The 27912-nt window shown below is 40.8% G+C and overlaps 3 protein-coding genes across 5 annotated transcripts; 2 read left to right on the top strand and 1 right to left on the bottom strand.

The window, feature by feature from the left end:
• Nucleotides 1-9223: 9223 nt before the first annotated feature.
• Nucleotides 9224-12503, bottom strand: tppp2 (tubulin polymerization-promoting protein family member 2). Of its 2 annotated transcripts, none has more exons than XM_037259302.1 (4): nt 12351-12503; nt 11490-11681; nt 10588-10741; nt 9224-10400 (listed from the first exon to the last, which is right to left on the bottom strand). In XM_037259302.1, exons 2-4 carry the CDS (start codon nt 11678-11680, stop codon nt 10209-10211), a joined length of 537 nt encoding a protein of 178 aa, XP_037115197.1. In that variant the 5' UTR covers nt 11681; nt 12351-12503; the 3' UTR covers nt 9224-10208. The 2 variants fall into 2 exon arrangements, with proteins under 2 accessions (XP_037115197.1, XP_037115206.1); XM_037259311.1 differs by having other exon boundaries at nt 11490-11693; nt 12351-12494.
• Nucleotides 12504-14439: 1936 nt separating this feature from the next.
• ftr84 (finTRIM family, member 84) lies at nt 14440-18301 on the top strand. Its single transcript, XM_037253516.1, has 7 exons — nt 14440-15103; nt 15435-15530; nt 15636-15869; nt 16424-16580; nt 16661-16717; nt 17213-17266; nt 17438-18301. Exons 1-7 carry the CDS (start codon nt 14459-14461, stop codon nt 17977-17979), a joined length of 1785 nt encoding a protein of 594 aa, XP_037109411.1. The 5' UTR covers nt 14440-14458; the 3' UTR covers nt 17980-18301.
• Nucleotides 18302-18385: 84 nt separating this feature from the next.
• On the top strand, nt 18386-27448 carry LOC119123980 (von Willebrand factor A domain-containing protein 7-like). 2 transcript variants are annotated; one of them, XM_037253492.1, is made up of 19 exons: nt 18386-18526; nt 21086-21305; nt 21387-21594; nt 22134-22219; nt 22309-22402; nt 22957-23085; nt 23273-23459; nt 23577-23746; nt 23866-23978; nt 24219-24335; nt 24480-24656; nt 24736-24871; nt 25000-25152; nt 25229-25321; nt 25442-25551; nt 25803-25967; nt 26161-26484; nt 26586-26922; nt 26998-27448. In XM_037253492.1, exons 1-19 carry the CDS (start codon nt 18522-18524, stop codon nt 27105-27107), a joined length of 2934 nt encoding a protein of 977 aa, XP_037109387.1. In that variant the 5' UTR covers nt 18386-18521; the 3' UTR covers nt 27108-27448. The 2 variants fall into 2 exon arrangements, with proteins under 2 accessions (XP_037109387.1, XP_037109396.1); XM_037253501.1 differs by lacking the exon at nt 18386-18526 and adding an exon at nt 20747-20889.
• The last annotated feature ends 464 nt before the right edge of the window (nt 27449-27912 follow it).

Genomic DNA, 27912 nt, shown 5'->3' with positions numbered 1-27912 from the left:
AGAGAACATTATTATAATATGATGAGCACTGGCAGGTTAAGACCCCATAAAGTGAGAAATGACTTCTACAGGTCAGGTTGTTGAAATAGACTAGTAATGGAAAATATTGCTCCTCTACTTTCAGAGTTTCATTTGCACATTTTGAAATTAGTCACAACATATTGTCACAAATAGAAAATGTGGCTTTACACTGACTGTACAGTAGGCTGAGTGTAAGTCTTGCTTAGGTTTAGATTGTAATTACTCAGATTATTTTTTAAAAAGAAGTCACATCCTATGTTTTTCCACTTTTCAGGAAAACACTTCATGCATTACTGTGTGGCCCCATAACAAAATTAGCATCTTCTGGAAGCCAAGCATCTGGGATTTGTGCAAATCCAGTGTTGCTATTTTTACTCACTGCTTATTATGTGCCTGAGGTCTGCTCCGGTGTCAGAAATTAGGAAGAAAATAGACGCAAAAATGTGCTTGTGTAGGAAGATGTGTGCATGTGCGGTGTTATTATTCATCCATGACGGAATTTACATTGTCCTCTAAGTCAGCAGGGAGCGGCAATAAAGGCACGTACCTGTGTGCGTGCATGTGTGTGTTTGCTGCACTGTGGTCTACTTGACCCCCTCTCCACCTCTTTCCTTGTCTTCCAGCCTTCATTACCATTACCACGTTTCACACAGCTGCTGTCAGCCCACACACTGATGCAAATACAGTAGCGCACGTACCAAAACGACGGGATGGCCGTGCGTTGTGCTTGCACGAATGAGTAAGTGTGAGAGAGGCAAGACGGGCCACTGACCATGTGATCACAGTCAAGCTGAGAACAAGTAGGGAACATAATTACATTTCCATATGAGTATGTTGATATCTCATTGTCAATCAAATGGGGGCGGGTTATACATGATCACGATTAGGGTGGAGAGATGAGCCAAGTCACAAACAAATCATCACTTGCAACAGTGACTGCCAAGTTGACAATAATTCAACAAATGCAAGAAAACACTGCCCTTTGTTTCGTTTGTGAAAGCACCATAGCTTCAGAAAGTAATGCATGCCATGATTGCTTTTAGTTGTTATTGGATTTTTTAGGGGACAAGTGTCACCCTGATGTTGGGGAAAAGAAGAAAAACGCTCTTCAAATGCTATAGAATGCTGAGCTCAATCGGCGGTCCAGGATTTTAGCTCACTGGTCAGCGTTCTGCGCTGTCAAACCAATGAAATGTTGATGGCCAGGGGGTTCAATCCCCGACCGACTTGGGTACATGCTGCAAGAGTAGAACGCCACCAGTTACTCATATCTGCCTCCAACACTGGATGAACGTGAGTCCATGGCTTACCAAATAATTAACTATTAAAGAATGTATACACAGTCTACTTCTGGCCTTAACGCTTTTGAGTTGAGTGTTTTATCTCGAAATCTACCCGTGCAAGTTCCGACTCATTTTGATATGCAGCAAAAGTGGCGTTGAAATGTCATATACAAAACTGTGAATGAGCTATGACGTTTTTTGAGGCGTGGGGTTGTATTTATTTTTGCGATGCCACCAAAGAAAAGTACTCGTGATGGTCAAGAGAATAAATGTGTTGATAACCGTTGTCTCTGTCTTGGATGTTAAACAAGATAAAATCCAAAATAAGTCGTCATCAATTATAAAATGAAACACTTCTTTGTACCACTTATGTATATGACTGGAAAATAATGTTAAGGTTTTATGATGGTGTCAGTTTAATTCTGGGTCAGAGTATTCCATTTTCCATTAGTTCATCCGGCAAGCCTTCGAGGTAGACTAGCATCCCAGAATGATTATGTGCTACCTCTACCATATTTACAGGACACTGACCAAATTACTTATAAAGTACTGGACGGTATATTATCACACATGGGCAGCAGGCTTTTGTTTTCTGTTGTGCACTCAACTGAGAGCCGGTACATGTATTATGTATTTGTCTTGAGGTGAATAGATGAGGTGGGCAAAGCAGCTCCTATTAACCTGCCATTTCACAGTCCACAAAGTACAATAATCGTGTGGCTGAAGACAAACATGCACACGCACATGCACACAGCTATTTGCCATCCCTTTAACACATTTAACAAAGGGGAGGAGGTGATTGCTTCGACTCCCCCCCATGTAATCACACCATCTGAAAGGGGCCTCAAAGGCAATCCCACACACTTGCACATAGAATGCTCTATATCATCTTTCCTTCTGGATTTGGTCATTATGGCACATTACATCCAATTCAAGTTGTTACTGTTAGGGTGAGATAACAAATAACTTCCGTAATGTATGTGTGTTATGTGTGTCATACACGATCAACCCACCATCGAGAGACATATTTAACTTCACATGCCGGCATTGTCCACAATGGTTGTCATCTCCAAGTGGAAAAATGATTGATGGTGTGTGGGTAGGTTGATAAATAGGTGTAGAGCCAAATGGATAAAAAGGTGGGCAGATGGGTGGATGAATAGCTATGCAAATGGTCGGCTACCCATCCACATATTGTGTGTAGATGGACGACTGGTTGGTAACTAAAGGATTGTGTAGGATGACAAAGGGCTAGGTCACAACATAAATTGATAAAGATGTGTCATCTGCATTTTCGCAGAGGTAGAGGATTGCACACAGAAGATGACCTTTTGCTTTTTGCAAAGTATAGCGAACAAATTGCTACATAAAGGAAGTGCATCATGCTGGCCAATTCAAGAAAAAGCCAAACGACTCAAAGTGAAAATCAAGTAAAGAAAAAAAAACGGCACCATATCTGAGTAAATTAGAGGTTCACAATACATGGGAAATCACACCATTTTTTCCCAAGCGCATGTAATTATAGGAGGTGTCACATTTAGACTGACAGAGTAGATATTGAGCCATTTAAATGACTTGTGACAGCATCCAACTGAAAATTATTCCTGGTTTAACATTTGATGTTCCACAACAAGCTGGTTGCGGTTCGGTTCTGCGCAATGAAGTGTGACATGGAAATCAAATCATCAAAGTGGTGGACCAGTGGTTAACGCTGCCGCTTCTCATTTGCAGCACCGAGTAAGCATCCCAGCTGGCAATAATGTACAAGTCAACAGTGTGGGGCCGGTGAGACACATGTATGCTGCTAAGTCACGAGAGGTTGCTGTCACACATCACTTGAAGCACATAAACGATAAGGGAAAGAAAGAGGGAAGAGGCAAGTGGCACATGTCGTTTGTATGAAGATTCATTCATCCTTTATTCAGATGCTAACATCACTGCTAACATCTGAATAAAATTTAATTGAACATTTATTAAAAAAAAACTTTTTTAGAGCACCTCAGCAACAGAGGCCATGGTTGGGGATGAAGTCAGATGATGCAGTTTTTTCTTCTCTCTCCATCATGGATGAATCAAGAGGTGGACAGTCACTTCGATGCAGTGTCCGCCGTAATACGGCAGCACCGTCATCCAATGGCCAATTAATGGCCAATCTACATTCCCACCCTTAGCTATGGTGACAATTAAGGGTACTGACCAAAAGGACAAGATCCTGGATAGAAGCTGCTAAAATGAGCTTCCTCTGCAGGGAGTCTTGGCTCAGTCATTAGGGACGTGTTGGACGAGTAGGGCCACTGTGCCTCTACCAATTCTGGTGACTCAGCCAATTAGGCTACACTTACACGATGTTCCTGGTGACTACGGCAACCCCGTTTGCCTGAAACCTAATGTTGCCTGGGATTTTGACCACCACCTTCATTCTTATTCTTTTTTTTTTTCACGGCCTATCACAATATGTGTGAAGTGCCTTGTGGGGATGTGGCTGCTGAATCCTGGAGGTTCAAAGGTGCAAGAGGGTTCACGTTCTGATTGGCTCACTCATGCATATACATTCTGTCAGGGCGAGATGAAACATAGATGCCATAAAACTCCCTTGCCAAGCCCGGCTCCAGAGTCCGCATCAGCATAAGCTCACATAGTGGCGCTCAGTAAATAATAATTTTCTAATTCACTAATCCATCTCGTGGACCAAAGCACGCAGAGGGAATGGCCTCCAACTTGTGTTAAGCCCCAACAAGTGCTGTTGCATGCATCGTGTTTTACGACAGACAACAAGGTTTCCCATGAAAATGTTTAGAAATCCCCCTGCGTTCACTCACAATCATCCTGTTTTATCCTGAAGGCAACATAGTGTAAACCAAACCACGGCCACAACCAGTTAAAGCAATGGCTGATCACAACGTTGTTTTTTTTTCGTGTGTGTGTGTGTTTGTCCTTATACCACTTCTCCAGCCAAAGCAATTAGAGGAGGAGCTCCAAGTGAGGGAAAAAAAAGTTGGTGCACAGCCAAATGTTTTTTCTTTACAAGGTGAGATTGCCAATTGCACAGCATGCACATTACTGTGTTTTCAGTCTAGCACAAGTATAGTCATAAAAAACATCAACAAAATATCAAATTTCCATCATTTATTTTCCACTCCAGTGTGTTTTTTCCCTCTTCAAGCAAAAACATCAAAAGAGAAATGCCAATGGATGTATCAGAAACATGGTCTGATATTGTGTCACGATAGGAATGGGATTTATGCTCGATGAATTCTCATCGGTACAGAGGGGGCTTGGTGATTGGGATTTCCCACATTGATAGGATCCTTGTTGTATTTCTTAGTCCTCATTTTAAGATAAACACAGCAGCCTCTGCCCCTCAGCACGCGGCAACCTTGCAAACTCCTCTCCGGAGAACCACTAAAGTCTGTGATGCGTATCGAGTTTACTGTCGGGGTGATTTGAGCAACTTGTGTATCTATGGTAATTCTTGCAGTAATTGCTCCTTTGGCGCCTTGGTCAGGTTATGAAGATGTACCTGCTGGTATTCGAATCACTTTGGTGTAAAAAAAATAAAAAATAAAAGGCCCCTTGTGTGATAGGCATCATATACCTGACTTTACAGAATGAAGCTTAAGAATTGCCCTTCTTTCTCACTTTTTTGCTCTTTCCATTCTTGTTTCCATTTCTCGTTTTGCCGAATTCTTCCTTGTACCCGCTTACCAATTCCTTTGCTATTAGCTTCCTCCGACCTGTGCACAGTTCCAATTCTCCACACATCTTCTTTTCTCCTCTGATTACCCTTTCCTCCATTGCATCTTTTCTCTATTATGTTCCTGTGATTACACTGCACTACACCTTCATTTGTTTTCCCACATTTGCTTTTGTTCTGAAGGTAACACTCTCACTGTCTATCTCTTCTGTAGCACTTCTCTCCTCAGCCTATTTCCTTTCCAATCTCTCTACCTTCTCCGAGGGTCGCTCATCCGAGCCAAACATTTTCATTCTCCACCAACCTTCCTCGTCTATGTTGGCCTTCTACCGGACCTGCAGATTTGATGCCTACTTCAATGTCGCTGTTGTTTTTGTGAACCCACACTAAAATCTATACTGCACTAGACCCTCAGCCAATTCTCTTGTCTCACTCAGTGGCTCATTTGTCTTTTTTTGCGATATCTACTCACCATTTTGCCCCCTCACATTCCTCCCACAGCCTTATCCCTCTCTCCCACTTCTTGATTATTTTAGGGTAATCATCATAACTATGCCCGTGTTCATAAATGCTGAAGTCCAAGGAGAGGCAGGAACTCGTTTTGAACCAAATTGTTTCATAATGCTGCCATCTTTTGGAGAGAAGTTGCACAGGAAGCATAAGGTTTTAAAATAAGTACTAGATCAGTCAATTCACACAGCCAGGCAAAGAAAAAAAATTCATGTTTACACAAAACTAACATGGTTTAATTTAACTGGCTGGTTCTTAATTTGTTCTTATTGTGAGGCAATGGTACTGTAACACGTCTGTCATGCAATGTGCAGAGAAATGTGTGCTTGTACGTAATCATCCCTAAGGAGCTTTGGGCGGCAACTGTGTAGGCTCCAGGGCCAAATACAAATCTTGTGTCTGTATCTTAGGCGAGAGCACTGACTTGAAGTCAACTTTACACAAACCTACGCAGTCAAGCAAGACAAGCAAAACAAACTACACGTAGAAAGGCCACAAAGTCACTTAACAGCACTCCAAAATGAATTCAGCCAAGGGCATTCTCAAATGTACTGCAGCAACAATTCTTGACTTTTATGTGTTTACTTTTGAAACTGCACTAAATACACCAGGTCGCAATGTCGATGAGATTTCACCGAAAGCATGGTGGACTCAAGTTCTAAATATTATGGAGAAAAAAAACCCTACAATGTACTTTTGAAGAAGGAAACGTTTTGATAGTAACATGCGGTATTGACAGAATAATATTGAAATGCAATAGATGGATTGATTGAAAACTACATACAGCCATGATGTTTGTTTATATGCAAATATTCTTGCTATTATGTGATTATATTATATTTCATCCCTTTGTCCACACGTAGCTGAGCTTGTAGTTAAGCTAGAGCTGGGTAAAGAGAGAGCCTCAAAATGTGTTCAGGCCTCAGAGAGTTTTGATTTAAATGGTTTGTGGGATATACGCATAAAAAATGATTTGATAATCTAATGATGTTATGCATGGATCTTGATACGGTGCTACTCTTACCGAGAGCTGGGTTGAATCCATTTCCATGCTTTAGGATGATGTCATCATAAGGGATTGGGCTGTTCTTGGTGAAAGGCCTGAGGCAACTTGTTTGGAGGCTCAAATAGGCAGTGAATGCAACACTCATCCCTCCTGAGACAAAAACAGTCCAACAGGAAAAAAGACAGGATGAGATAACGTCGCCTTCCGTGGCTCGCTCATTCACTTGGACAGCTTGAGAAAGCGAAGTGTTTAAAAAAAAAAGTCACAGGAAACTTTGGCTTGTTGATAATGAATAACTAACAAATAATCTTCGACATAATCGGCGCATGTTGCAGTAGCTCCAGCTTGTTGTTGACCTTTTCTTGTTTGTATTTTTTGAGCTTTGTGTGCTTCTTTTGCTTTCTAAACATGGACGCGCAGTTTGGGCTGGCACGAAGCTGCAGCTGCTGCGTTTGGAGTCAGGATCAGCTGTCGCAGTTGTTGGCACTCCATACCAGAGACTCAACATCTGTGGTGGCAGTCTAAAACACTCAATGTAAAAAAAGATTAGTGTCACTTGAACTGTGATCAATCATCACCTTCATTTGTGTGGACTTCTCTACTCCTGCCCACTCCCACCTCTGAAAATATCAAAATAACCCGGGTTATGGATGCTGGAGTGCCATGCAATAGTTTTAGATTTTTCTTTTTTTTTTTCATTTTGTTTTAAATATTTTAGTTTTGGGAGCTTTGAGTTCCTTTGGCTATGTTTATACATACCAACAATTTTGAGAATACTGTCCCCCATTTGAGACAGGGTCATAGTCAGGTTCAGCACCCTTAGCAGATCATCTTCGAGCTCACGGAGTTCGAGGCTGGCACAGCAGCAGCTGTTGAAGGCACACTCGAAGTCCTACTCATTGTACGTAAGCTCATCCTCCAGTGCCTCTGCAAACATAAAAGTACATCAAATTTTAAATCAACAATATTTCAAATAACAACACAAGAACAAATATATTAGACATATGCATCCAAACATGTTAAGGTTCACATCATATTTTATCTTTGTCCGCAAATAAATGCAGGCAATTTGATAAAGGTTTTGGGCCGTGTAACCACATCAAATTGTGGTTTGAATCATTTTTTTTACTTAAAGAAAAAAAAAAAGGTAATTTTTACCTGCAGCCTTTTTCAATACGCTGATGGACATTTGGGCTCTTGCACTGTGCCACAGCAGGATTATGACAAAACGAGTGCACACGAGCCTTTGCATCTTACACCTGAAGGGAAAGTCCATTGACAGTAGGAATAAAAACACGTTAGAATAGATATTGTGGAAATGTTTATCTATTTTTTGTGGCATTTATTTTTATTTGGCATCATTGCAGCCATTCACTGAAAAAACTGTGTTGCACATGATTAAAAAGTCCTCAAAATATTCAAATGTTAGTTTGACATGTTTGAATCAATTGGTGTACATTTTATGACTGCAATTCCCTCAAAAATATGTGAGTAGAAAATAACAAGAATAATACTTATACCTTTTTGAAATCCCACACATAATCTCCTGTCCATTCTCTGACTTTGTTACCCTGAAAACACCACCAATAATCCACTAAAAAAAGGAAATACAGACAAAGTTTCTGCCGAGTTGTTTCTCAAAAGATTCTTTCCGTTCAATGCTTGACTTTTAAAGGTCCAGATGGATGGAGGGAATCAGTCCTCTGGAATAACAATCTCTTTACTGACGTTATCTGATCAAATTGTACCGGGAGGTCCCCTTTAATCTCTGTGTTCACTTCAGTTGAGGAGGGACGCGTCAACAGGCAGCATCCCCAGAGGCTCCGCACTGTATCAAGGTGTGTACATGTGTACAGTAGTGATTTGGGTCAAAGGTGTCAGGTTATCTGATAGCATCGCTGTATAACCTCAAAAAATACATTTAGGCCAGGGGTGTCAAACTAATTTTTTTCACGGGCCGCATTGTAGTCATAGCTTCTTTCGGAGGGCCATTATGACTGTCAACTCAAATAAATGTATGAGCACCTCATATTATATGCAGTAAAAGCTACAAAACAAACTGACAAATAACTCGTTTTCAAGTCGGACGAGTAAAAACTGGTCAAATATAAAAAAAAAAAAGATATTAAAAGTGAAGACAATTTGCAATTCTAGTAATGACACACGAATTTGATGCACAATTTGTCTTCGCGGGCCACATCAAATGATGTGGTGGGCCGTATCTGGCCCCCAGGCCTTGAGTTTGACACCTGTGATTGAGGCCATTGGGAACATTGCGAATGTAACGATCCATTGCTCCTTTTTCTCTCGTGCTTGTCCTCAACAGATGTGAACCCGAGTCTTTCTTAGTTGAGCTTTGGTGACAGTCGTTTTTCACCCTTGGACTACAGATCACTTCACATTCACAGCTGTCGACATTTGAAATCCTCAACTAACCAAACAACTATATTTTGGGCATGTGGGGGGAAAAAAACAGCACCCACATCTCATGACTCACTTCTGACTGTGAGGCAGGTGAGAATTCGTGAGCGTTATTGTACTTCACATTGTCCTTTTACATAAAAATAACTTCTATTAAATAAAAAAAGCTTTGTGTCCAGCGCTGTACTTTTAAAGAAAGACTTGATGCACTCCAAAGTTCCAAGGTGGAGGGTGTAAATGGAAAATGGATGAATCAGCATAGTAACAAATGGAACAGTGCCAGTTTTAATGTTGTAAAAGTAATTCCTTTATTGAATTTTTTACTTAATTACAATCAGTCTAGCAGTGACACTGCAATGGTGCTACTTCGTTCCACAAGCAATTTTCATTTATTAGGTCTAAATCCTACATGCTGCACATCCACAAAGTCTATATTAGTAATATGCAATCCTTTTGCAAAGACAGTATTGAGAGCTCAACTTAATGGCTTAAGTGTGGCAATATAAAGGTAAATCGACTCATTCAATATCTTTTTACTCTACTACACTGGGTACTTAATTGTTGATAGCACATGACTAAAATATAGTAAATTACATTTCCCCCACTTTTCCTTGAATATAAACATAATGTACTATACTAGTTAAACTTTAATTTTAATCATATGCCACGGATGTGAAAGGAAAGGATTTTTATCAGGTGCTGTTTATCAGGTTACTTTAGGCTATATTGAGATGCAGAGACACAGACACATGAACACTCAATTTCGGCATCCAAGGAGGAGCAATCTAGATGAACATTTTCCACTTCTGTTTGTTGTGCCACTCTTGCTCCTAAATGTCATTAAAAGACACCAGTTTCAGGCCTGACATTGTTAGCTGCAGATTAGTATGACACGCAGTATTCAAGCAGTTTTTTTTTGGCATATCAGCAAAAATATCTCATCTTTGGCAAAGTGTTTACTAAAGCCAATTTGATATTTAGAATTTTATTATATGAATTCTTTCCTGTTATCCCTTTTTTTCAATGATGTAAATGGGATAAATAGTGATCAATTGACAAGGTGACAAGGCTGGTATTATTGTCATTGCCTGACACCAGATAAATGAATCTCCATTCCAAAAATACAATGTTAGAATATTTGGAAGAGCATTTCACATTTGAGATTTGCATAATAAGGCACAAAGTTAAGCACAAATTCAGTTTATATGCTTGCCAATACGTGCATATTACCTGAAAATATAGAAAGACCAAAATCGTATGTGTGTCTTCAGGATTAGGATTCCTTCACTTTGTCATCATAAGTGCCGCTTCCCTTGTAAGATGCAACATAGCCACTACTGTCTGGGATGTCCTCGCGTCCAAGCTTTCCCTTTCCTTTTCCTGAATCATCGAATCTCTCCTTGTGTGTTCCTGTGTACTTGGACGTGTCGGTCAGTCTGTCCACAGCCGCTGCCTTTGCTGGTCTCTAATCAAACAATAAAATAATAACCACACAAGGTAATTTCTCAGTCACATCACTGCGATTGTAACATGTTTCATTTGACTGAAATTGGTAAGCATGCATCCCCTCTGTTGTGCCTCATATGGAGCACCAAGCTCTTCCTCTGCAGAAGGAGGCATGAGTGCAGTGGAACTAATGACAATGTACTCACAGTGATTCCAGCATTGGCAGGCTCCTTGCCAACAATGAGCCCATAGAGGAGCTGGAGAGCTTCCTCTTTACTCTTGCCTTTGAAGCGCTTCGGGCCCAGCTCAGTCAAGGCCATGATGAACTGCTCAAATGTGATTACACGAGCTGACTTGGACCTGAGGAAACATGTAATACCGTTGTAGGCTCCTCTGAGAAAAATCTTTCTAGTGCCAGAGGACGGATATACCATCAGATTCTTTATGTAATGCAGGAATGTGAGATTCCGACAGGTTCTTAAAGTAGTCAATGTAATCTTTGTGTGGCACCTGCATGTGTTCAAATGATTTCTTTGCAATTACCATTATCCTATCCTGGTGGCATTCAACACAAGAATCACAATTAAATAAACACATAAATTTAGATCAAGGGATGGCAAGTCACAGCCTGCTGGCAAGCGAGATTTCTTCTTTGTGGGAGGAGAACTTGGTATAGGTTTAAATAGTATGTGCTGGTGTGGGTCAGGGTATTTGCTTTTTTTTTTTAAATGCTTCATAAAACTGTTTTTTTATTTCTCTAGATGGCACTATTGGTTTAAAGAAAGGTGTTTAGGAAATGGCAAGTCAGTGTGCTTTTGGCTCAAAGGCGAACAGAGAGTGCTATCTAGAGGGCGCAATAAACACAATTGGTTTATGAAACATTTTGAAGCTTCATTTTCCCATCGCCAGCAGCATCCCGCGGGATCACATTGGATTTGGGGAGTGATACTTCATTTGCTTTCAACGTAACAGTGCGGACTAAATGAATATTGCGTGTTAAACTAAATCTATTAATGGTTTGTCATGTCAGGTATCCTTTACTAAGTTAGATTTGCCCTGTTACAAATGACTACTTTGTCTGCTAACGATGCTGCATTGAAAACATTACTTGACTTTGGTGAAGACGATGTCAACATCTGTAGTGGTGACATTCTTGCCGTCAGTGATGAGACAGTCCTTGCAGATTTTGGCAAAGTTCTTGCCGTTCATCTCCTTCCCCGTCGCCTTGGTGTCACCATGAATGGCAAATTTGTGGAAGGACATCTCCACCTCTGCTGTCAACACAGAGCCCTCAGCCATGCTGACAAACACACTGTGGATAAGCATTGCATTATTATTTTGGGGGTTGGAATAGAGTACACCTCCATTTTTGTTGAAGGAAAACATTTCCAAAACTTGATTGGCATGTTAATCAGTTGAAGTGATTATTTTGTTTGGCTCTGAATTTTTTAGAAGCATGCAGCAGCAGTTTCACATCCATCACAGTTCTGTTACTCAAGCTGATTGCAGGCCAGTTTAATTCAATCATCCCCATTTACAAATGGCCCCTCTTTGGCCCACTCTGTTCAGGATAACAAATGAAGGTCGTTTACTTTCTTTTTTCCCCTCAACTCAAGACACAGACATAGATTCAGCCATCATATATTTTTCAGTTATGCTTTTCTAAACCTATCTAAAGTCGGATGCAATTTTGAATTGCCTTACATGATGTCATGATCAACATCACCTCGTAGATGACAGGATTAATTAGCTTATTAGAATATTCATACATACTCACTGTAAAAAGAAAGTAGCAAGTAGATAAATACCACTAAGATATAGTATTTCTCAAAATCATTTGACAGATATATTATTTATGTTGCTGGAGCAAAGAAAGTGCAATCCTTTGGCATATAAACAATGTCCTCCTGGCAGTATTCCCTGCTGCATTGTCCCTCAGGGCATCCACTGCAAAGAAAACAAAGTGTACCTGCTGCTGTAGGCTGCAGGATTGCTTGCCCGTGGATATTTTAAGGAAATCCCGGAAATCGCTCACGGCTGCTCAACCTTCTTGTCCTCCTCCTCCCTTCTTTTTTCCTCCACTTCCTTTCCTCCACTCTGCCACTCCCAGGCTCTTTAGCGGTGACGACATCCATGCAGATGCTTGGATAGGAGGAGGAGAGAAGGGGAGGAGGGAGAGAGTACCACCCAGCACCATCAGTGACATCACCACCACTTAGCTTCTGTCTCTTTTTGTCTCATAAAACATGCTGTTAGTATATCATTAATTATTTTAATCTACTGTATTTGTATTACCCGCTATGCTACAGCGTTCTCTGCATTTTCTGCAGTTCAACCGTATTTTTATTTTGTTCATCATGCATATGTGACAGCTTCTATTTGGGCCACAATGACAGTAGTAGGCTTGTTTGCACATGATGAGAGTCATCCTCGAAAGGACAAAGCGCACTGACGACATAGCTGACCCATAAATCCCATCAAACTCTTTCATGATGGTAAGCCTGAGCAATATTCACTCACATGGAAAATAACAAAAACTAATACAAAAAAAAAACCTGAAAAGTATTGCCCATTATTATTATTTACCCATTCAGAGGTAGAGTTTTTCATTTTTTCTTCTCACACATTTATATCCTTGGCTGAAGTTGAATGCTTGTTTTATCCCAGTGTGATGAATGGTTTTAAGGATTGGTCAAAAGACAATGTATTTTCTTCTGTTTGACTTGCTCATCCTCTCATAATCCAAATGGCTTCTCTTCCCTTCCCTCCATCTGTCCTGTCAGCCAGGTTTGGCATCCTATGGGAGCATCAGAGCTGGGTTGCCCTCCTTTGAGCATCATTATGAGCATTATCTCCGCTCTTTCCTCTTCCAAACATATGCTTACACAGCCCGCCTCTTGCTTTTTTTCCACAAACACATCAGAGGGATGCACTCCATGTGACAGACCTCCATCACATCACAGCTAATTTGCCACATGTTCCCCATGACTCATCCAAGACGTTCCACCTAGATACTCTACTTTGGCAACGCCTCCACAAACAGATTCAGCAACAACATCACTTATTTTGGTTCTGTGCCAAGTATGCTGCAGCAAAATCTCACAAAATGTAAGCGCCTGATTATTCATACTTGTATGAGCCAACTGAAAGATTCCTTCACAAGGGCGAGTGATCATTCCCTAAATTGCTGTCAAATGCCCACAATGCACACTTCATCTAAATCCTGGATATTGTCACCTTGCATTATTTGTCCACATTATAGCATGTATTTGCGTAGGTGCCCACATCCTGACAGCATGTTTTCTCTTCATGGTACACAAGAATTGTTTTGAAAACATGCACCATCATGAAACTCAACCTGCTCAGTCACATGGACACTGGGAAACAGCTAGAAGCACGGAAACCTTTTGCTGAGAAATTCTGTATAAAAACACAATGAGCAAGTCGTGACAGTGCACCTGAAACTCAGCGATTTCGAGTCTGTTCATTTACAGCACAGTGAAAACATCTTGGTTTCCTGATTTAAAAATCTTTCGCAGTCAATCATTTTGACACGGTAAAACGGTAAATAGCAGGGACTTGCGAGGGTTAGCAATAATATTAATTTGGGTTCCATTCAATTTGGCTTCTAGTGACAGCTTACTGCAGCTGTTTTATTGTTGTTCATTTCCTCTGGCCTTCACGGTAGGGAGAAAAAAACTGTATGTCTAATAAATGGATATATCCCGCACACAAAATAAAAGAACATATCTATACAGCAAGAAGGAGTATATGGATCTTAAGTGCTTTTTTCAGCAGTCACTGCCTTGAATTATTTTTAATGTTTTATACATTCTGAATTTATAAAAGCGTGCTTTGGGTCCACAAAAAGTACATGACAGTTTCTTGCTGACCCGTATGTCAATGGATAAACTAAAATTTGTAAAGGTCGCTGACTGCTACTTCAACACAAACGACGAAGAGACGTCGTTGTGGGTGAGGAGACAGGCTGTCTGCTTGTAGTGTACACAAAACCTCCCCTTTCGAAATGTCAGTATAAAAGCAGAATGTCACCGTGTTTGGTCACTTCTGCTTCAGATGCTTCTTGATTTATTCAGAGAGATCTACATATGCTTAAAAGAGTCTACACGCATTTGTTCTAAAAGCATTATGGCTGAGTCGGGTTTCCCTTTACCTCCAGATGCCATCTGTCCTCTCTGTGTGGATGCACTCAGAGACCCGGTCACCATCCCATGTGGGGACACTTACTGCTTGGAGTGCATCAAGATCTACTGGGATCAGTTTGACCACATGGGGGTTTACAGCTGCCCCCAATGCAGAGCAACCTTCACGCCAAGACCCGTGCTGAAACGCGATTTACCGGATGTCTACCACGAGCCCCGCCGGCAACTTCCAGAGCTCACACCTTTCCCCTATATGCACCAGGAATCCTTCTGTGATTTCTGCGTGGGTCGGCGGAACAAGGCAGTCAAGTCATGCCTCATGTGCTTGGCTTACTACTGTGAAACACACGTGAAGCCACATTACGAGTCTTCCACCTTCAAGCGACACAAGCTGGTGGATGAAACAGGCCACCTGGACAGGAAGATCTGCCCACAGCACGAGAAGGGCCTGGAGCTGTTCTGTCGCTCTGACCAGATGTGCATATGTGTCTTGTGCACTGTTCGAGAGCACCGCGGCCACAATATCACCTCTGCGGAGGAGGAGCGCATCGACAAACAGGTATAGTAGGCATTGTGAACTAAATGGCACTTCCACAGAAGCTGCTGGAGATAAGGACAGTCTGGTCATTGGCTGGGACATGTATATCGTTACACGAAACAGTACTGATTGGTTACCTTACTCAATTTGTTGGTCAAATTAAACAAAAATTGGAGACATCTAAAGTTCGTGATGGGAAAATGAAGTTTCAAATATGTTTCATGAACCATACACAAGACTTCCAGATCACGCTGTTTATTAAAGTAAAATGTCATACTTAGCAGCCTACAGTAGCTCCAAAGTAAGAGGAGATGAGATTTATAAAGTCCTTCTTATCCTTTGTTTCTGCCAGAAAGTCCTGGTGGTGACACAGTCTGAGGTCCAGCACATAATTCAAGAGAGGATGAAAGAGCTGCAAGAGCTCAAGCATAATGTGGATGTTCTCAAAGTAAGACCAGTCAAGCTTAACACTCTGATAGATAGCAAGTCATTCCAAAATTATATTTTTATGTACCTTAAACATCCTGACAAAATGACCGTACCTGTCTGTTAGAGCTGTGCTCAGCGGGCCCAAGTCGAGAGTGATAAGACGTTCCATGAGATGCTACAGGCAGTGGAACGCTGGAAGGCTGAAATCCATCAGATGATAACAGCCAACATGCAGGCGGCTATGTCCCAAGCTGATGGCTATGTGGAGCGTCTGGAACAGGAGATACTGGAGCTGCAGAGAAGAGATGCAGAGCTGAGGCAGATTCTTGAAACAGAAGACAACATTCACTTCCTGCAGGTGTCACGGTTGGAATGGAGCAGGGCGAACAAATGCATCTTGGACCAGGGTTAATTAAAGGAAAAGGGGAGTTGGAATGGAGGATGACAGACGGACAAGCTAACATAAACGACCTAACAAAACAACGTGACTGACCGACAGACTGGCTAACAGAAACGACACTGACAGACAAGGACGTGGGACGAGAGACAAGAAGACATGAGATGAGAACAATCCGACAGGGAGTGAGGGGCAGACAGGTCTTAAATGCACGACAGGTAACGAGAGGCAGGTGATCACACTGATCATGGGCAGACACAGGAGGGGAGGGGCGAGCACACAGAGACACGGACAGAAACCATAACAACAGAAACATAATAAAACAATCAGACGAGTCGTGACAGCAGGTCACCAATTGTCATTTATTTCGGAATAATTTCAGAATTTGGTCAGTGGAGTTCTTTTCAATTACCCAAAATGTAGCACTGTTAAATGTTTCAATTTAAATGCTTTAATATTTTTTCATTAGTTTTTTTTACTTGATTGTGTAACTCTTGTCTCATTTTGTTGAATAGAACTTTCCAACTCTGTGCATTGCTCCAGAAGCCATGGTACCCAAAGTGCTCATCAACCCTCAGTTCTCTTTCAGCGAGATGAGCAAAACAGCCTTAGAAATGAAGGAATATCTTGATGATATCTGTAAAAAGGAACTCAGTAAAATCTCCAAGACAGGTTTGTCCTCCAAAAAACAAAAACATTTTGTTTGCTGCTCAATGTGCAGCAGACAAATGTAATTTGCCTCCTTTTAACAGTAAGCGAAACGCCTGTGTACATCCTTTTGCCAAGAAATGGAGACAAACGGATCAAAGGTAAGTGTAAACCAAAACATCAAATTATAGTGATATGATTGAGCAAATACATATGTGAAGACAAAACAAATTGTGAAATATTCATTTGGTATGATATTTCTTTGCTTCACTTTCTCCCAAGAAATCTGTTCCATTAAATGTGTCTTCACTATGCTTATTAACTTCATTGATCAACTTTTTTGTTGTTTGATCAATAGAACCACTATCACAGTGGCCCAACAAAAATGCGGTACTCTGTTGGTGCTGCATTCAGGTACCTGGGGGAACTGGAAACTGGACGGACTGAACATTCGACCGATACAAAATGGTTTCAATGTGTTGCTTAGCCATCAAATTGAATGTTACCCAAAAACGAGGCATAATTTGAAAGAGGGACTTTACAGTTGTTTAAAATGAATTGCACAAAGCATTGTGGCTATTATTTTGTTCAGGAAAGTGGCCTCATTTGATCTCAACTTATCACAGTAAATGTTTCATATTCTCTTGCTGCAACAGTTCCTAACAGAGTGGATTTCCAGGAGCCAAAAACAAGATCAGACTTCTTGAGATGTGAGTAGTTCATTGTTGAAGCATACCTTCTACTCTTGGCCCAATGCTGCCCTGAGAATCATCATCATGTTACTCTCGCTGGCCCTACCTATAATTACTATAGTGGATTGTGTTGTGATTGATTGTGAGTGATTGTTGATTGCAGTTAAGTGAAGGAATGTTTGCTCTTAGATGCCTGTAAGATGTCCTTCGATGCCAATACAGCCTATAAAGAGCTGGTCCTGTCAGATGGAAACCAGAAGGTCACCAGGAAGAAGACAGTCCACTTTTATTCTGATCATCCGGAACGCTTCGATGGCTTCTCCCAAGTGCTGTGCAAGGAGCCACTTAGCGGCTTCAGATTTTACTGGGAAGCTGAGTGGAGTGGCGAGTTTTCCCTTGGGGTGGCCTACAAAAGCATCAGTCGCAAGGGGAAGAACTCACACAGCCTGCTGGGCTACAACAACAAGTCTTGGAGTCTGCTCTGCTCCGACTCGGGATATTCCGCGTGGCACAATAAAGCAGACTTTGACCTCGCCAATGCACCCCGTGCGTCACGAATCGGCGTGTACCTGGACTATGGTGGCAACACGGTGGCATTTTACTCTGTCTCAGAGAGGATGGAGCTCATCCATAGATTTAAAGCTCGGTTCAGCGAACCTTTGTATGCGGGCTTCGGTGTGGGCTCATCAGTTACCCTTTGTCACCTCAAACAAAGTCCCACACCTTACTAAAATACTCAAATATGGTCGAATTGTTTTACGTTGTGCAGTGCATGCTGTATTAGTAATCTTAGAATTTTAAAATATGTGCAATCATTTAATCGTGACAGCTTCATAAAAAAAAAAAATCTGATTACTAGTCTTCAGTCGTCGCCTTTTCACCAAACTGTTGATTTTACAAAGTTACACCTAACATACATTAAGGTCATCTTTCACACCTTACTGTTTTCACTGTCTTTGTCGTTGTGTCAATATTTTATGTTATGTAAAGCATTTTGTTATAACTGCAGTTTCTGTGGAATGCCCTGTGTAAATAAAGTTGTATTCTATTGTATTATTATGATTCATTCCAACTGGCCTTTGTGAATAGATTCCGAACTAGACGCTGACTTCATCATTGCAGCGCAGGGTGTGGCAATACTAGCAGATCCAGTTTGACATTTCATTTGAGCAGGGTGTTGAGTTAAAACAAAAACAAAACTAAGAGTACCGCGCTGAAAAGCAAGTTTTGTCTCAGAACTAAGGTGGGGGAGACCACCTACGTGCTTCTCTTAATGGGGTACGGCCTGCATTGAATTGTGTATGAGTTACTAAGCAAACAATCTCTCCATCTGATTTGTGACGCATAATGATTCAAGAATTTAAATGAAGCAAATACAGAATGTAATTTTCACAAATACTATTATAGTTATCTATCAAAATGTAGGTGCAGTTTCAGTTGAAAACAAAAAATGTGTTTCATTAGAAAATATTTTCCTGACAGTGCTTAACTTTTGCTTTGGGGACATTTTTATCAATATATGGTTGTAAAGTGGTTGGCCTTTGTGTGTGTGTGTGTGTGTGTGTGTGTGTGTGTGTGTGTGTGTGTGTGTGTGTGTGTGTGTGTGTGTGTGTGTGTGTGTGTGTGTGTGTGTGTGTGTGTGTGTGTGTGTGTGTGTGTGTGTGTGTGTGTGTGTGTATGCATGTGATATTGTCCTTTGAAAATGTCAAAGCAGTTTTTCCTCTCTTTGAATAAGTGTTACAAAAATACACTGAAAAAAATGCTGTATTTTTTGAAAGGCCTTTATGCTGTATTCAGTCCTCAGTTATTTTTTTCCTTTCTAGATGTACTTGGCAGGGGAACCTAGCATGGGTCATTACTACCTTTCTTCTCCTAACCTGCCCGCTGGTGTCTGTCGTCATCTATCTTCTACCCCACTGCCAGTACATTTCCGAAAAGGTAATTTGATGAAATTTCTCAAAGAGAATGCTGTATTGCCATCTAGTGGGTAAATGCTGAGCCACAACTTTTCCTTCTGTTAAGGATTCAGCACAAGCCAACGACTCCAGGGGATACGGCTGCAATACAAAACCCATTGTATTGACTGATGCTATGGTTATAAAGACAATGGCATCGGATACAGACTTCAGTCAGGCTTGGAGCGATGCAGAAGAAAAGGCTCGGAAGCCAGCCCACGCCTACATTGAGAAACGGCATACTGTGGCCATATACATGTATACAAAGTCTTTGGATAAGCATTCCAGCAATAAATTAAACACTGGGCAAGTAAGTGGCCATCAAAGGAGCAAAAATGAGCCCATTTCTATCCATTCAAAGCTTTACTCTTCTCTGAGTGAAGCCATTCAGTTTTGAAACACAGTCAAGTGACATGTCTCAAAGCCAACTACCGAACACAAAGACCTTTACATGTGGACATTTCTAACAAGCAAGTCCGGTTTGGCTCCTTTACGTTAGCTTCTGATAAAAGGAGCCTTGAAAGGAGCTCCACGTGTTTTGAGATGTCCACGTGTTTCGGTGCCGACATAAGCCATTACTCTGCGCTGGAAATGAATCATCAGGTATTGATTCCTCCATATGAGGTCTTCAAAGTGTCTGGTGTCCACCCTGACATGACTGAGGACTGTAATGTCACCTACATGTTGGACAGCAACCTTGACTGTGTGTATGATACAGAGAGACAGATGTTACATCCAATATCTGCAGCTCCAGAAGAAGGATTGTGGTGGATTGCCATTGTCACTTTTGCCATCACTCTCTATCTTGTGTTCTCTGTCATAATTTTGAGGGCATATCGAAAAAAGCAGAGTGTTTCTTATTTCCAATCTGTAAACTACTGTCATGCTGAGGTGGTTATGAAAACTCCCTCATTCACTCTTGAATAAATTTAATTTATCTCAAGTTCTTCCTTCATAATCATCATTAATTATGTTTTTTGTATTTGTTAAGGTTTTTATTAAGCTTGTCTGTACGTCTCAGATATTCACAATGACTCACACCAAATATTTCAAATAATAACACGTAAGTACATTACTTGAATTACTTGCAAGCATCTGCTGTATATGAAGCCATAGAGGTGTTTATTATCTATTATCTAAATCTAATTTGTGCTAGCAGTGCAAATGGCATTATGTAGTCAAGTAAATAAAAGTCAATTAATAAAGACCACATTTCCATAATATGTTCTCTTTCTCTAAAATATGATGTGAAATAGTTTTACAAAAGCTGTTCTAACAGCTTTCCTACCTAAATAAATTGTATTAATGTGATGTTAGCATCTGGGCATTCAAGGAAAGTGAAACAATACTTTAAGATTTAGTCCTGTTTTCAAAATAGGGGTGAGGAGGCAAAGGTATGTATTAGCCACAAAGGCCTCAAGGGAGAAGTGTTTGTTTTGTTGACTATGTTGATTCAGCAGGTTAACAACTGGACTAAATACCATTTGACTGTTGCTTAGTCACTAAACATGTTGCTGGACTAGCTTCAGTAATTCATATTCACACACACACACACACACACTTCGGCGGCTCTCAAATAAGAAAGGACCCACAATTTACCTGTGTTGATCCTGGGAACTAAAATGTACTCATCGGGAGACTAAAGCAGCCTGAATAATAATTTTGTCAACTACAAGAACATATAAGGTGAGTCTGTCAAGTTTAACGTCTTTTTTTTTTCTTGCTTGTGTGTTCCCTAGGTTATATCATGTTTCTAAATTCTTTCTATGACTGGGTTACTCCAACTCAATGCTCTGGCAACTGATTGTGGATTCAATTATAAATGAAGAGTGATGGTTTTACAACAAACTGGGATTTATAGAGAATTTCCATTGTGATTTAGGTTTCTCCACATCATGATAATGAGCAACAAGTGGAAAGTCTTGCTGCCGGTGTCTGTGGTCCTCACCCTCACAGGCCTAACACAAAGCTTCCAACCACTCTTTGTGTCTGATGGAAATTCAAGCACTCACCGCGACATCACCCAAAGGGCCGTTCTTCAAAAGACTGCTGAAGTCTGTAAAGACATGGCTGTGGCGGATGGAAGGGACTTTGTTTTAACTGTAAAATAAGCGACACACTTATTTAGTCTCACATAATCGTTTCACAAACAGCTTTTGACTTTTTGTTTTTTTTGTTTTCAGATTGATGACAGTCTCACAGTTGAGCAAGTACAAGCGGCATGTTCATTTTCAGACAATTCCCCCTCACTTCTGTCCAGTGTCTCGTTCCATATTTCCATTGCCAATATATACTTGAGCAATGCCAATGTGGATTTGGTATCTGCGCTGAGTGATGAGCACCATTTTGATGGTGAGACGTTCCAAAAAGGGAGAGACCTAATCACACAAGGTACACAAAACCATTTGTTGAGTTGCTGATCCTTCTACGCGTTTTTTTTTCCCCCCTTATATTGCTTCACCTGCTGTCCTTGTCTGTTATTTATCCTTTTTTAAATTTGGCACTTGTAATCTTGCAATGTGACAAGTAAATCTCCCCGCTGTGGGATGAATACATTTCTATCATCATCATCATGAGATGAGATACATCATTGGTCCTGGTTGGTGAACTGCACCAACCAAAATATTTAGAGCATGTTCAGAAAAGGAAAACATTTATATAACATCGCTTCACCTGCCTAATAAAATGAGATAAAATATTTATTTGTCCCACACGGGGAAGTTCCAGTATGCTAGAATAACGTCATTGGTGACGAGCACCAACCAAAATATGAAGACCATGTTCAAGAAAGGGAACATCTTATGTCTTACTTCGCTTCACCAACTAAGATGAAATCTGTCTTAATTTGTCCTATATGGTGAACGTAAAGTAGTGAAACAGGATTGTGGCTATGTTGTACTTCATTTTTTGTTGTTGTATCGCATGCGCAGGTGTGTCTTCTGTAAAGGCCAGTGTAAAACTGGAGAACTTCAACACTGCACGCTGGACTCTCGGTCGTATATGTCACACACTACAGGTGAGTTTAAGGACTAGTGTAGTTCTGAAGGCGTGATGCAAGTGATGCCGCATATAATGAGTATAAGTTATGATGTTGTATGTTTGCAGGACTTCTACAGCCACAGTAACTGGGTGGAGCTAGGGAATACATTTCCTTACAATGCCCTGATCAAACCTGACCAAACTATCGTAAATGTGGCCGGTAGGATGCTGTTCATATTTATAAGGAATGCTTTCCGTAGCAACTACTGCTCTGTGTGAATGGGGTGTATAGCTTTAGTAAAACACAACAAAAGGCACACTGTCATCTTATCATACGACTACCCTAGGATGGTTTGTTTTTAAAATACTCATTTGTCCTGATACAATGAGGCTCTTGTAGCATACATGGGGCCAGTTATGTGGGGTAAGGTTGACTGGTGCGGCACCACCCCTCTGGAGTTGGGTACAAATATAAAATATAAATAAAAAAATGAACCCAAATTAGAAGATGGGTATATATTGTAATTTGGACATTTATTGAAACAAGATTAACAGTGGATGATCAAATATTTGTTTTCAAAGTTTTTAATTATCCCTCCATCCATTTTGTTTATTGGCGATAGAATGATTAACTAGTCCGTTTTGTAACCAATGCCCAATCTACAGCACTACAATAAGAGATAGGCTTGCAACCACAATTGGTTTAAAAGCTTGTCTTTTAAACATTGGGTATTGAATCACGATCCGATTTTTCCTGACCTAATTTTCTTGTAGGAATAAATATTTCAACGTGTAGAAACTGCACAGGAGACAATTGTGATGACAACATTTTGCCTGACGTACTCGAGCAAGGACTTCTTACTTCAGGATACTTCAGCGTCATATCGCCAGACAAACCAGATGGTAACTGCGAGAAATTTGTTGTATGAATGATTTGCAGATTTGAAACATCAATTAGACTTATTGGATCACTTTGCAGCCTAACACAACATTGGATTTCTTGGACACAAAAAGAATAATATGAATGATATGAAATTAATGATACATTCTGGGGTGGTACACAATCCATTGTATTCCTTTGTGCTCCAAGGTAAATGCAGCCATGGAGGTTCTCTTGACCAAACGAGTAAACGTGACCCAATTGGGGGCATCAATAAAGACACGATTGAGTCCAGCCATGGTTCACTTCACCAAGAAGCAGCAAATTTGGCCTTGAATGCCACTATGGAGCTTCTGGAGGACATCAGAACAGCTGTAGGAGACAAGAACTTCACACGGTACATGAAATGAACATCTTGGCAAACCCTTTTTAACGGAGCATTCTTAATCCCGAGGCGCAACTGGTCACGGTGAAGACATGGAGTGAATATGGTTTGTCTTTCAAATTCTTGCAGACTGATGGGCCTCTCCCAGTCCTCTGCACTGTGTTTTGTCATCGACACGACAGGCAGCATGAGCGATGACATAGCAGCAGCGAAAAGAATTTCCTTTGACATCATTGACAGTAAGAGGGGAACCCAAGAGGAGCCTTCGGCCTATATATTGGTTCCGTTCAATGATCCAGGTGGGAAGCAAGCACTCATACCAAGTGTATTCATGCTCCTATACTTAGTCTCAGGTTGCAGGTTGTAGAGAACACACCCTACTGTAACAAATAATATAATATTCTTTTATCATTTGCAGGATTTGGACCTTTGCTGTCGACGACCGATGCAGACAAATTCAAAGAAAGCATCAATGGACTGACTGCCAGTGGCGGTGGAGACATTCCAGAGTTGTCCTTGTCTGGACTGCAGGTGTTTTGAAGCGCAGTGAACCCTTTCTTAGGAAATACAATTTCCAATTTAGATACTAATTTACTAAATCTGGATTAAACTAATTGACTTTATTGTGTGTTTTGGGAAAGTTAAGAGAACAGAATGGTGTTAAGTCACAAGTACTATAAGTGCAACAGATGAATCCGAATTAAACTCTGCAAATTTACTTTTTATTCAGGTCAGTGGCTACATTTTGACTATTCTGTTTTCGGTTGACAGCTTGCCCTTACTGCTGCTCCATCCTTGTCTGAGATATTTGTCTTCACTGATGCTCCAGCAAAAGATGCTTTTCTGGAAAGCACCATCACTGCCCTTATAGAAAGCACAAAGTCTGAAGTGAGTCCGTTTTACATCTTAAAATGTCAAAACATCGCAAGGTTTGAGGTATATTAGGGCCAAATTATGAAATTATCATCACTATATGAACCAACCAAGTGTTTCGTTTTTTTTCGTTTGGTTTTGGCTCTCTTGAATTTCCAGGTGACTTTCATGTTGACGGATGTCTTGTCCAGTCGACGCAAAAGAACACTGAATCGAGCTGATGCCGAACTGTACCGTAATATTGCCCGGGCCTCTGGAGGTCAGGCCATTGAGGTTAGCAAGGCAGACCTTGCTCTAGTGACAAGTGTCATAAGGGATTCCTCATCGAGTGCCTTGGTCAGTGAAAATCAAAGGAGAGAAGCAAGGAAAAACTGCGCGCAAGATGTTTAAAACTTTTCTACACTGTCTTTTTCAGGTTACGGTCTTTCAAATTGTGATCAAGCCCGGAAAGCCTGATAATTTTACATTTACTGTTGATAATTCGCTACAAAACATTACTATTTACATCACAGGAACCCCTTCTCTCTCCTACAATCTGACCAGCCCCACAGGTATTTTAGTTTGTCTAGTCTATATTTTTCTTCATTCAAAGTACTTGCCAAAAAACACAGTTTATGCATGTTTATACAAAATTATATATATATTAGATATATTTGATATCCTGTTCCTACCCTTGCAGGTGTTTCTCAGAACTCGAGTGATTCTAGTGGTCCTTTAGCATCTTCGAGCTTGGCTGGTAACCTACGGAGACTGGCCCTGAACAATGACAGTGAATCAGGAGTGTGGAAACTCAATGTAGACTCTAATGACCCCTACTCAGTGAAGGTCACAGGTTAGTTAATTTAACTCAAAGAGGCAGGTAAATTGATGTTTTGACCATTGTAAATTTTAGCCATTCTTGACACTAGGTCAAAGTTCAATGAACTTCATCTACAATCTTGTGGAAGCCCGTGAAGCAATCCATGGTGATTTCTTTCTAAAGGAGGGGCGTCCTATTACAGGTGAAGATCATATCATACACTTTGACCTCCAAATCTTTTATCCATGTCCCCAGTTGTGTCTTTATTCAGCTCATGTAAAATTGTATAAATGATTGAATGTCATATTGTGCAAACTTTCAGGTGGTAATGCCACCCTCTTGGTCACAGTGACAGGAAGTGACAGTGTAATGATTCCAGAGGTCACGTTGTATGACAGCTCAGGGCCAACGGAAGTCACCGGGACCTCAGAGGCATGTTGGATAACATTCTTAAACACTGATCACTCAATTCATTAATAACAAAGTGAATATGCCTCTGCTATAATTTCAACGCTAAATACGTACTTCATATTACTATTCGTTTGGTTTGTTTAGTATAACAGCGTAGTGTCCCAAAACAAAAGTCCCCAACTCCAGTACTTTGTTTGATACAGGCTTCAATAATTACTACTTCAGATATTTACTCTGCTTTTATATCATTAGCCTTGTCCTTTTCTCCACAGTCATTAGGAGGGTCAAACTTCCTAGTGACATTTAATGAGATTCCAGCTGGTGATTTTGTGGTTCGGTTGGAAGGAGAAGAGAGCAACTCATCAGCAAGGGCAACTCCAACCAGGTTCATGAGGCAGGCCCCCACTCAGCTTAGGACTTCAAGCATTTCTATAACGGTGATTTCATACACCCTCAGTTCTCAGAAAACAATAATCAACATTGATCCACTCAAACTGATAAATCACAGTTGAATTCATTGCGCAGATAAATTATAACAGACTAGAAAATGGATGGATGGGATGGATAATTGCAATTAAAGTGATTCGAAACTGTTAACATGCACTTTAAATGGCTTTTCTCCTATTTTAGGCCCAAGCCAACAGTACCAGCATAGAACCAGGCTCCACAGTGTCTGTCCCTTTCAATGTCACCAAAACAACTGGTGGAGTCGTTAACGAGAGCGCAACTGGGACTTTCGCCGTGCGTGCTACCAATGACCGCAGCTTTACCTCCACATCGCCCAGTTCTGTGACCATAGAAACAGACAGCGGCGGGAAAGCAAATGGCACTGTGACCTTGACCGTTCCCGACAGTGTGGCATCGGGGAATGATGTCACGCTTACGATTGAGGCAGAGGATGAAGCTTCCAGTGATATCAACTATGTTGTGCTAAGATTTTCAGTTGCTGCTGTGGTAAGAGAAAAGCACTAAAGGTTTTTTTTAAGCGGTAGAAGATAGATGGATTACATCAGACTTACATTTTATCATATTGCTACTTCACTATCTGCCTTCAGGTGACTGATGTTAGCAGTCCAGTGTGCCAAGAGGTCAGTACATCCCCCAACTGTTCCTCTTCCTCATCGCTCTGTGACTCCTCCCAGTGGGGATTTGTGGCCAACGTGACCGACGGTGTAAATGGGACGGGTATTGATAGAATCACCGTCAGTGAAGGGAACGGCACTCTCAACACAACCCAAGTAGTCGGGCCAGGGGGCGAGAACATCACCGTGATCTCCTACCAGGCTTCCTGCTGTGCAGACAGAGTTGAGCTGTCTGTTGTGGACAATGTAGGAAATGTTGGAGTTTGTGTGGGCCAGGTGAGACAGTCCACCACAGTTGCTCCTATGACTCCAACTAATGGGACTCCAACTAATGGGACTCCAACTAATGGGACTCCAACTAATGGGACTCCAACTAATGGGACTACAACTAATGGGACTACAACTAATGTGACCACCACGCCCAACGGAGGGCACACCTTGAGCACAACACTTTGGGTCTGGACAACAATTGTGGCACTCCCACTTTGGAAATGAAAGAGATGCATTGAATTAAATTGATTGCAGCACATTATGAAGATACTGTGATTATATATCATGTCATCAAATCTATATATTGGTGTTTGGATGAGAATTGTAATTTTTATAAGGTTTATATACTTATTCTAAAATTATGTTTATTGTATGTGGTTAGGGATTTTTTAGGAGTATTATTGAATTTCTTTATGATTCAGTCAAATTATTGTTATAGGGTTACAGCAGTGCTCTCTCATCTAACCACATTTAGTACACAACAAAAAAATGACATGTGAGGATAATGCTTAATTAACAGTTTAATAGCGTGGCAAGAGTTGATTAAAAATCATTTTGGGGCTGTATTGATGTGGTTTGAATTATGACCTAGTCGCATTCACACTTGTCACTTGGTTAGCCAAAGTCACTCTCAGATGCAGTGTAGAAAACTGTATTTACAAAATGTACAAATAGTGAAAGATAACAAAACCAATTTCCACAAAACTATGAGGAAAGGGGAACAATAACACACAGGAAAAAAAAAGAACTGCAGTACACACTATGAAACCGCCCAATGACATGTTCATTGTCACCTACCTGATGCAAAAGAAAACTGATTTGCTTGTATATATTAGATCAATGTACTAGAGCAAACAGTGCAAAAATGACTTGACCAGCAAACAATGAAGCCACAAAGACAGAACAAAACCAGGAAACATGTACAAGCAATTGATGAGACAACAAGAAACACCTAGACAAGACACAAGTTGCTAAGGGATCTGATTGGAAGATACAAGGGACCGGGCTGGTGAAAACAATGACATAACCA

This window comes from Syngnathus acus, chromosome 1 (genome assembly GCF_901709675.1).
Source record: "Syngnathus acus chromosome 1, fSynAcu1.2, whole genome shotgun sequence".
Lineage (NCBI taxonomy): Eukaryota > Metazoa > Chordata > Actinopteri > Syngnathiformes > Syngnathidae > Syngnathus > Syngnathus acus.
This window is presented reverse-complemented; position numbering and strand designations above follow the sequence as displayed.

What these genes read in the sequence shown, in the direction of transcription:
- tppp2 (XM_037259302.1), bottom strand. Translation starts at nt 11,680, where the DNA reads ATGGCTGAGGGCTCTGTGTTGACAGCAGAGGTGGAGATGTCCTTCCAC. An exon ending in ATCGTCTTCACCAAAGTCAA is followed by an intron (nt 10,742 to 11,489) that starts GTAATGTTTTCA and finishes ATGTTTCCTCAG; the next exon opens with GTCCAAGTCAGCTCGTGTAA. An exon ending in CTGCCAATGCTGGAATCACT is followed by an intron (nt 10,401 to 10,587) that starts GTGAGTACATTG and finishes TTGTTTGATTAG; the next exon opens with AGACCAGCAAAGGCAGCGGC.
- ftr84 (XM_037253516.1), top strand. Translation starts at nt 14,459, where the DNA reads ATGCTTCTTGATTTATTCAGAGAGATCTACATATGCTTAAAAGAGTCT. An exon ending in ATAATGTGGATGTTCTCAAA is followed by an intron (nt 15,531 to 15,635) that starts GTAAGACCAGTC and finishes CCTGTCTGTTAG; the next exon opens with AGCTGTGCTCAGCGGGCCCA. An exon ending in AAGATCAGACTTCTTGAGAT is followed by an intron (nt 17,267 to 17,437) that starts GTGAGTAGTTCA and finishes GTTTGCTCTTAG; the next exon opens with ATGCCTGTAAGATGTCCTTC.
- LOC119123980 (XM_037253492.1), top strand. An exon ending in GAAGGGACTTTGTTTTAACT is followed by an intron (nt 21,306 to 21,386) that starts GTAAAATAAGCG and finishes TTTTGTTTTCAG; the next exon opens with ATTGATGACAGTCTCACAGT. An exon ending in CAATCTGACCAGCCCCACAG is followed by an intron (nt 24,872 to 24,999) that starts GTATTTTAGTTT and finishes CTACCCTTGCAG; the next exon opens with GTGTTTCTCAGAACTCGAGT.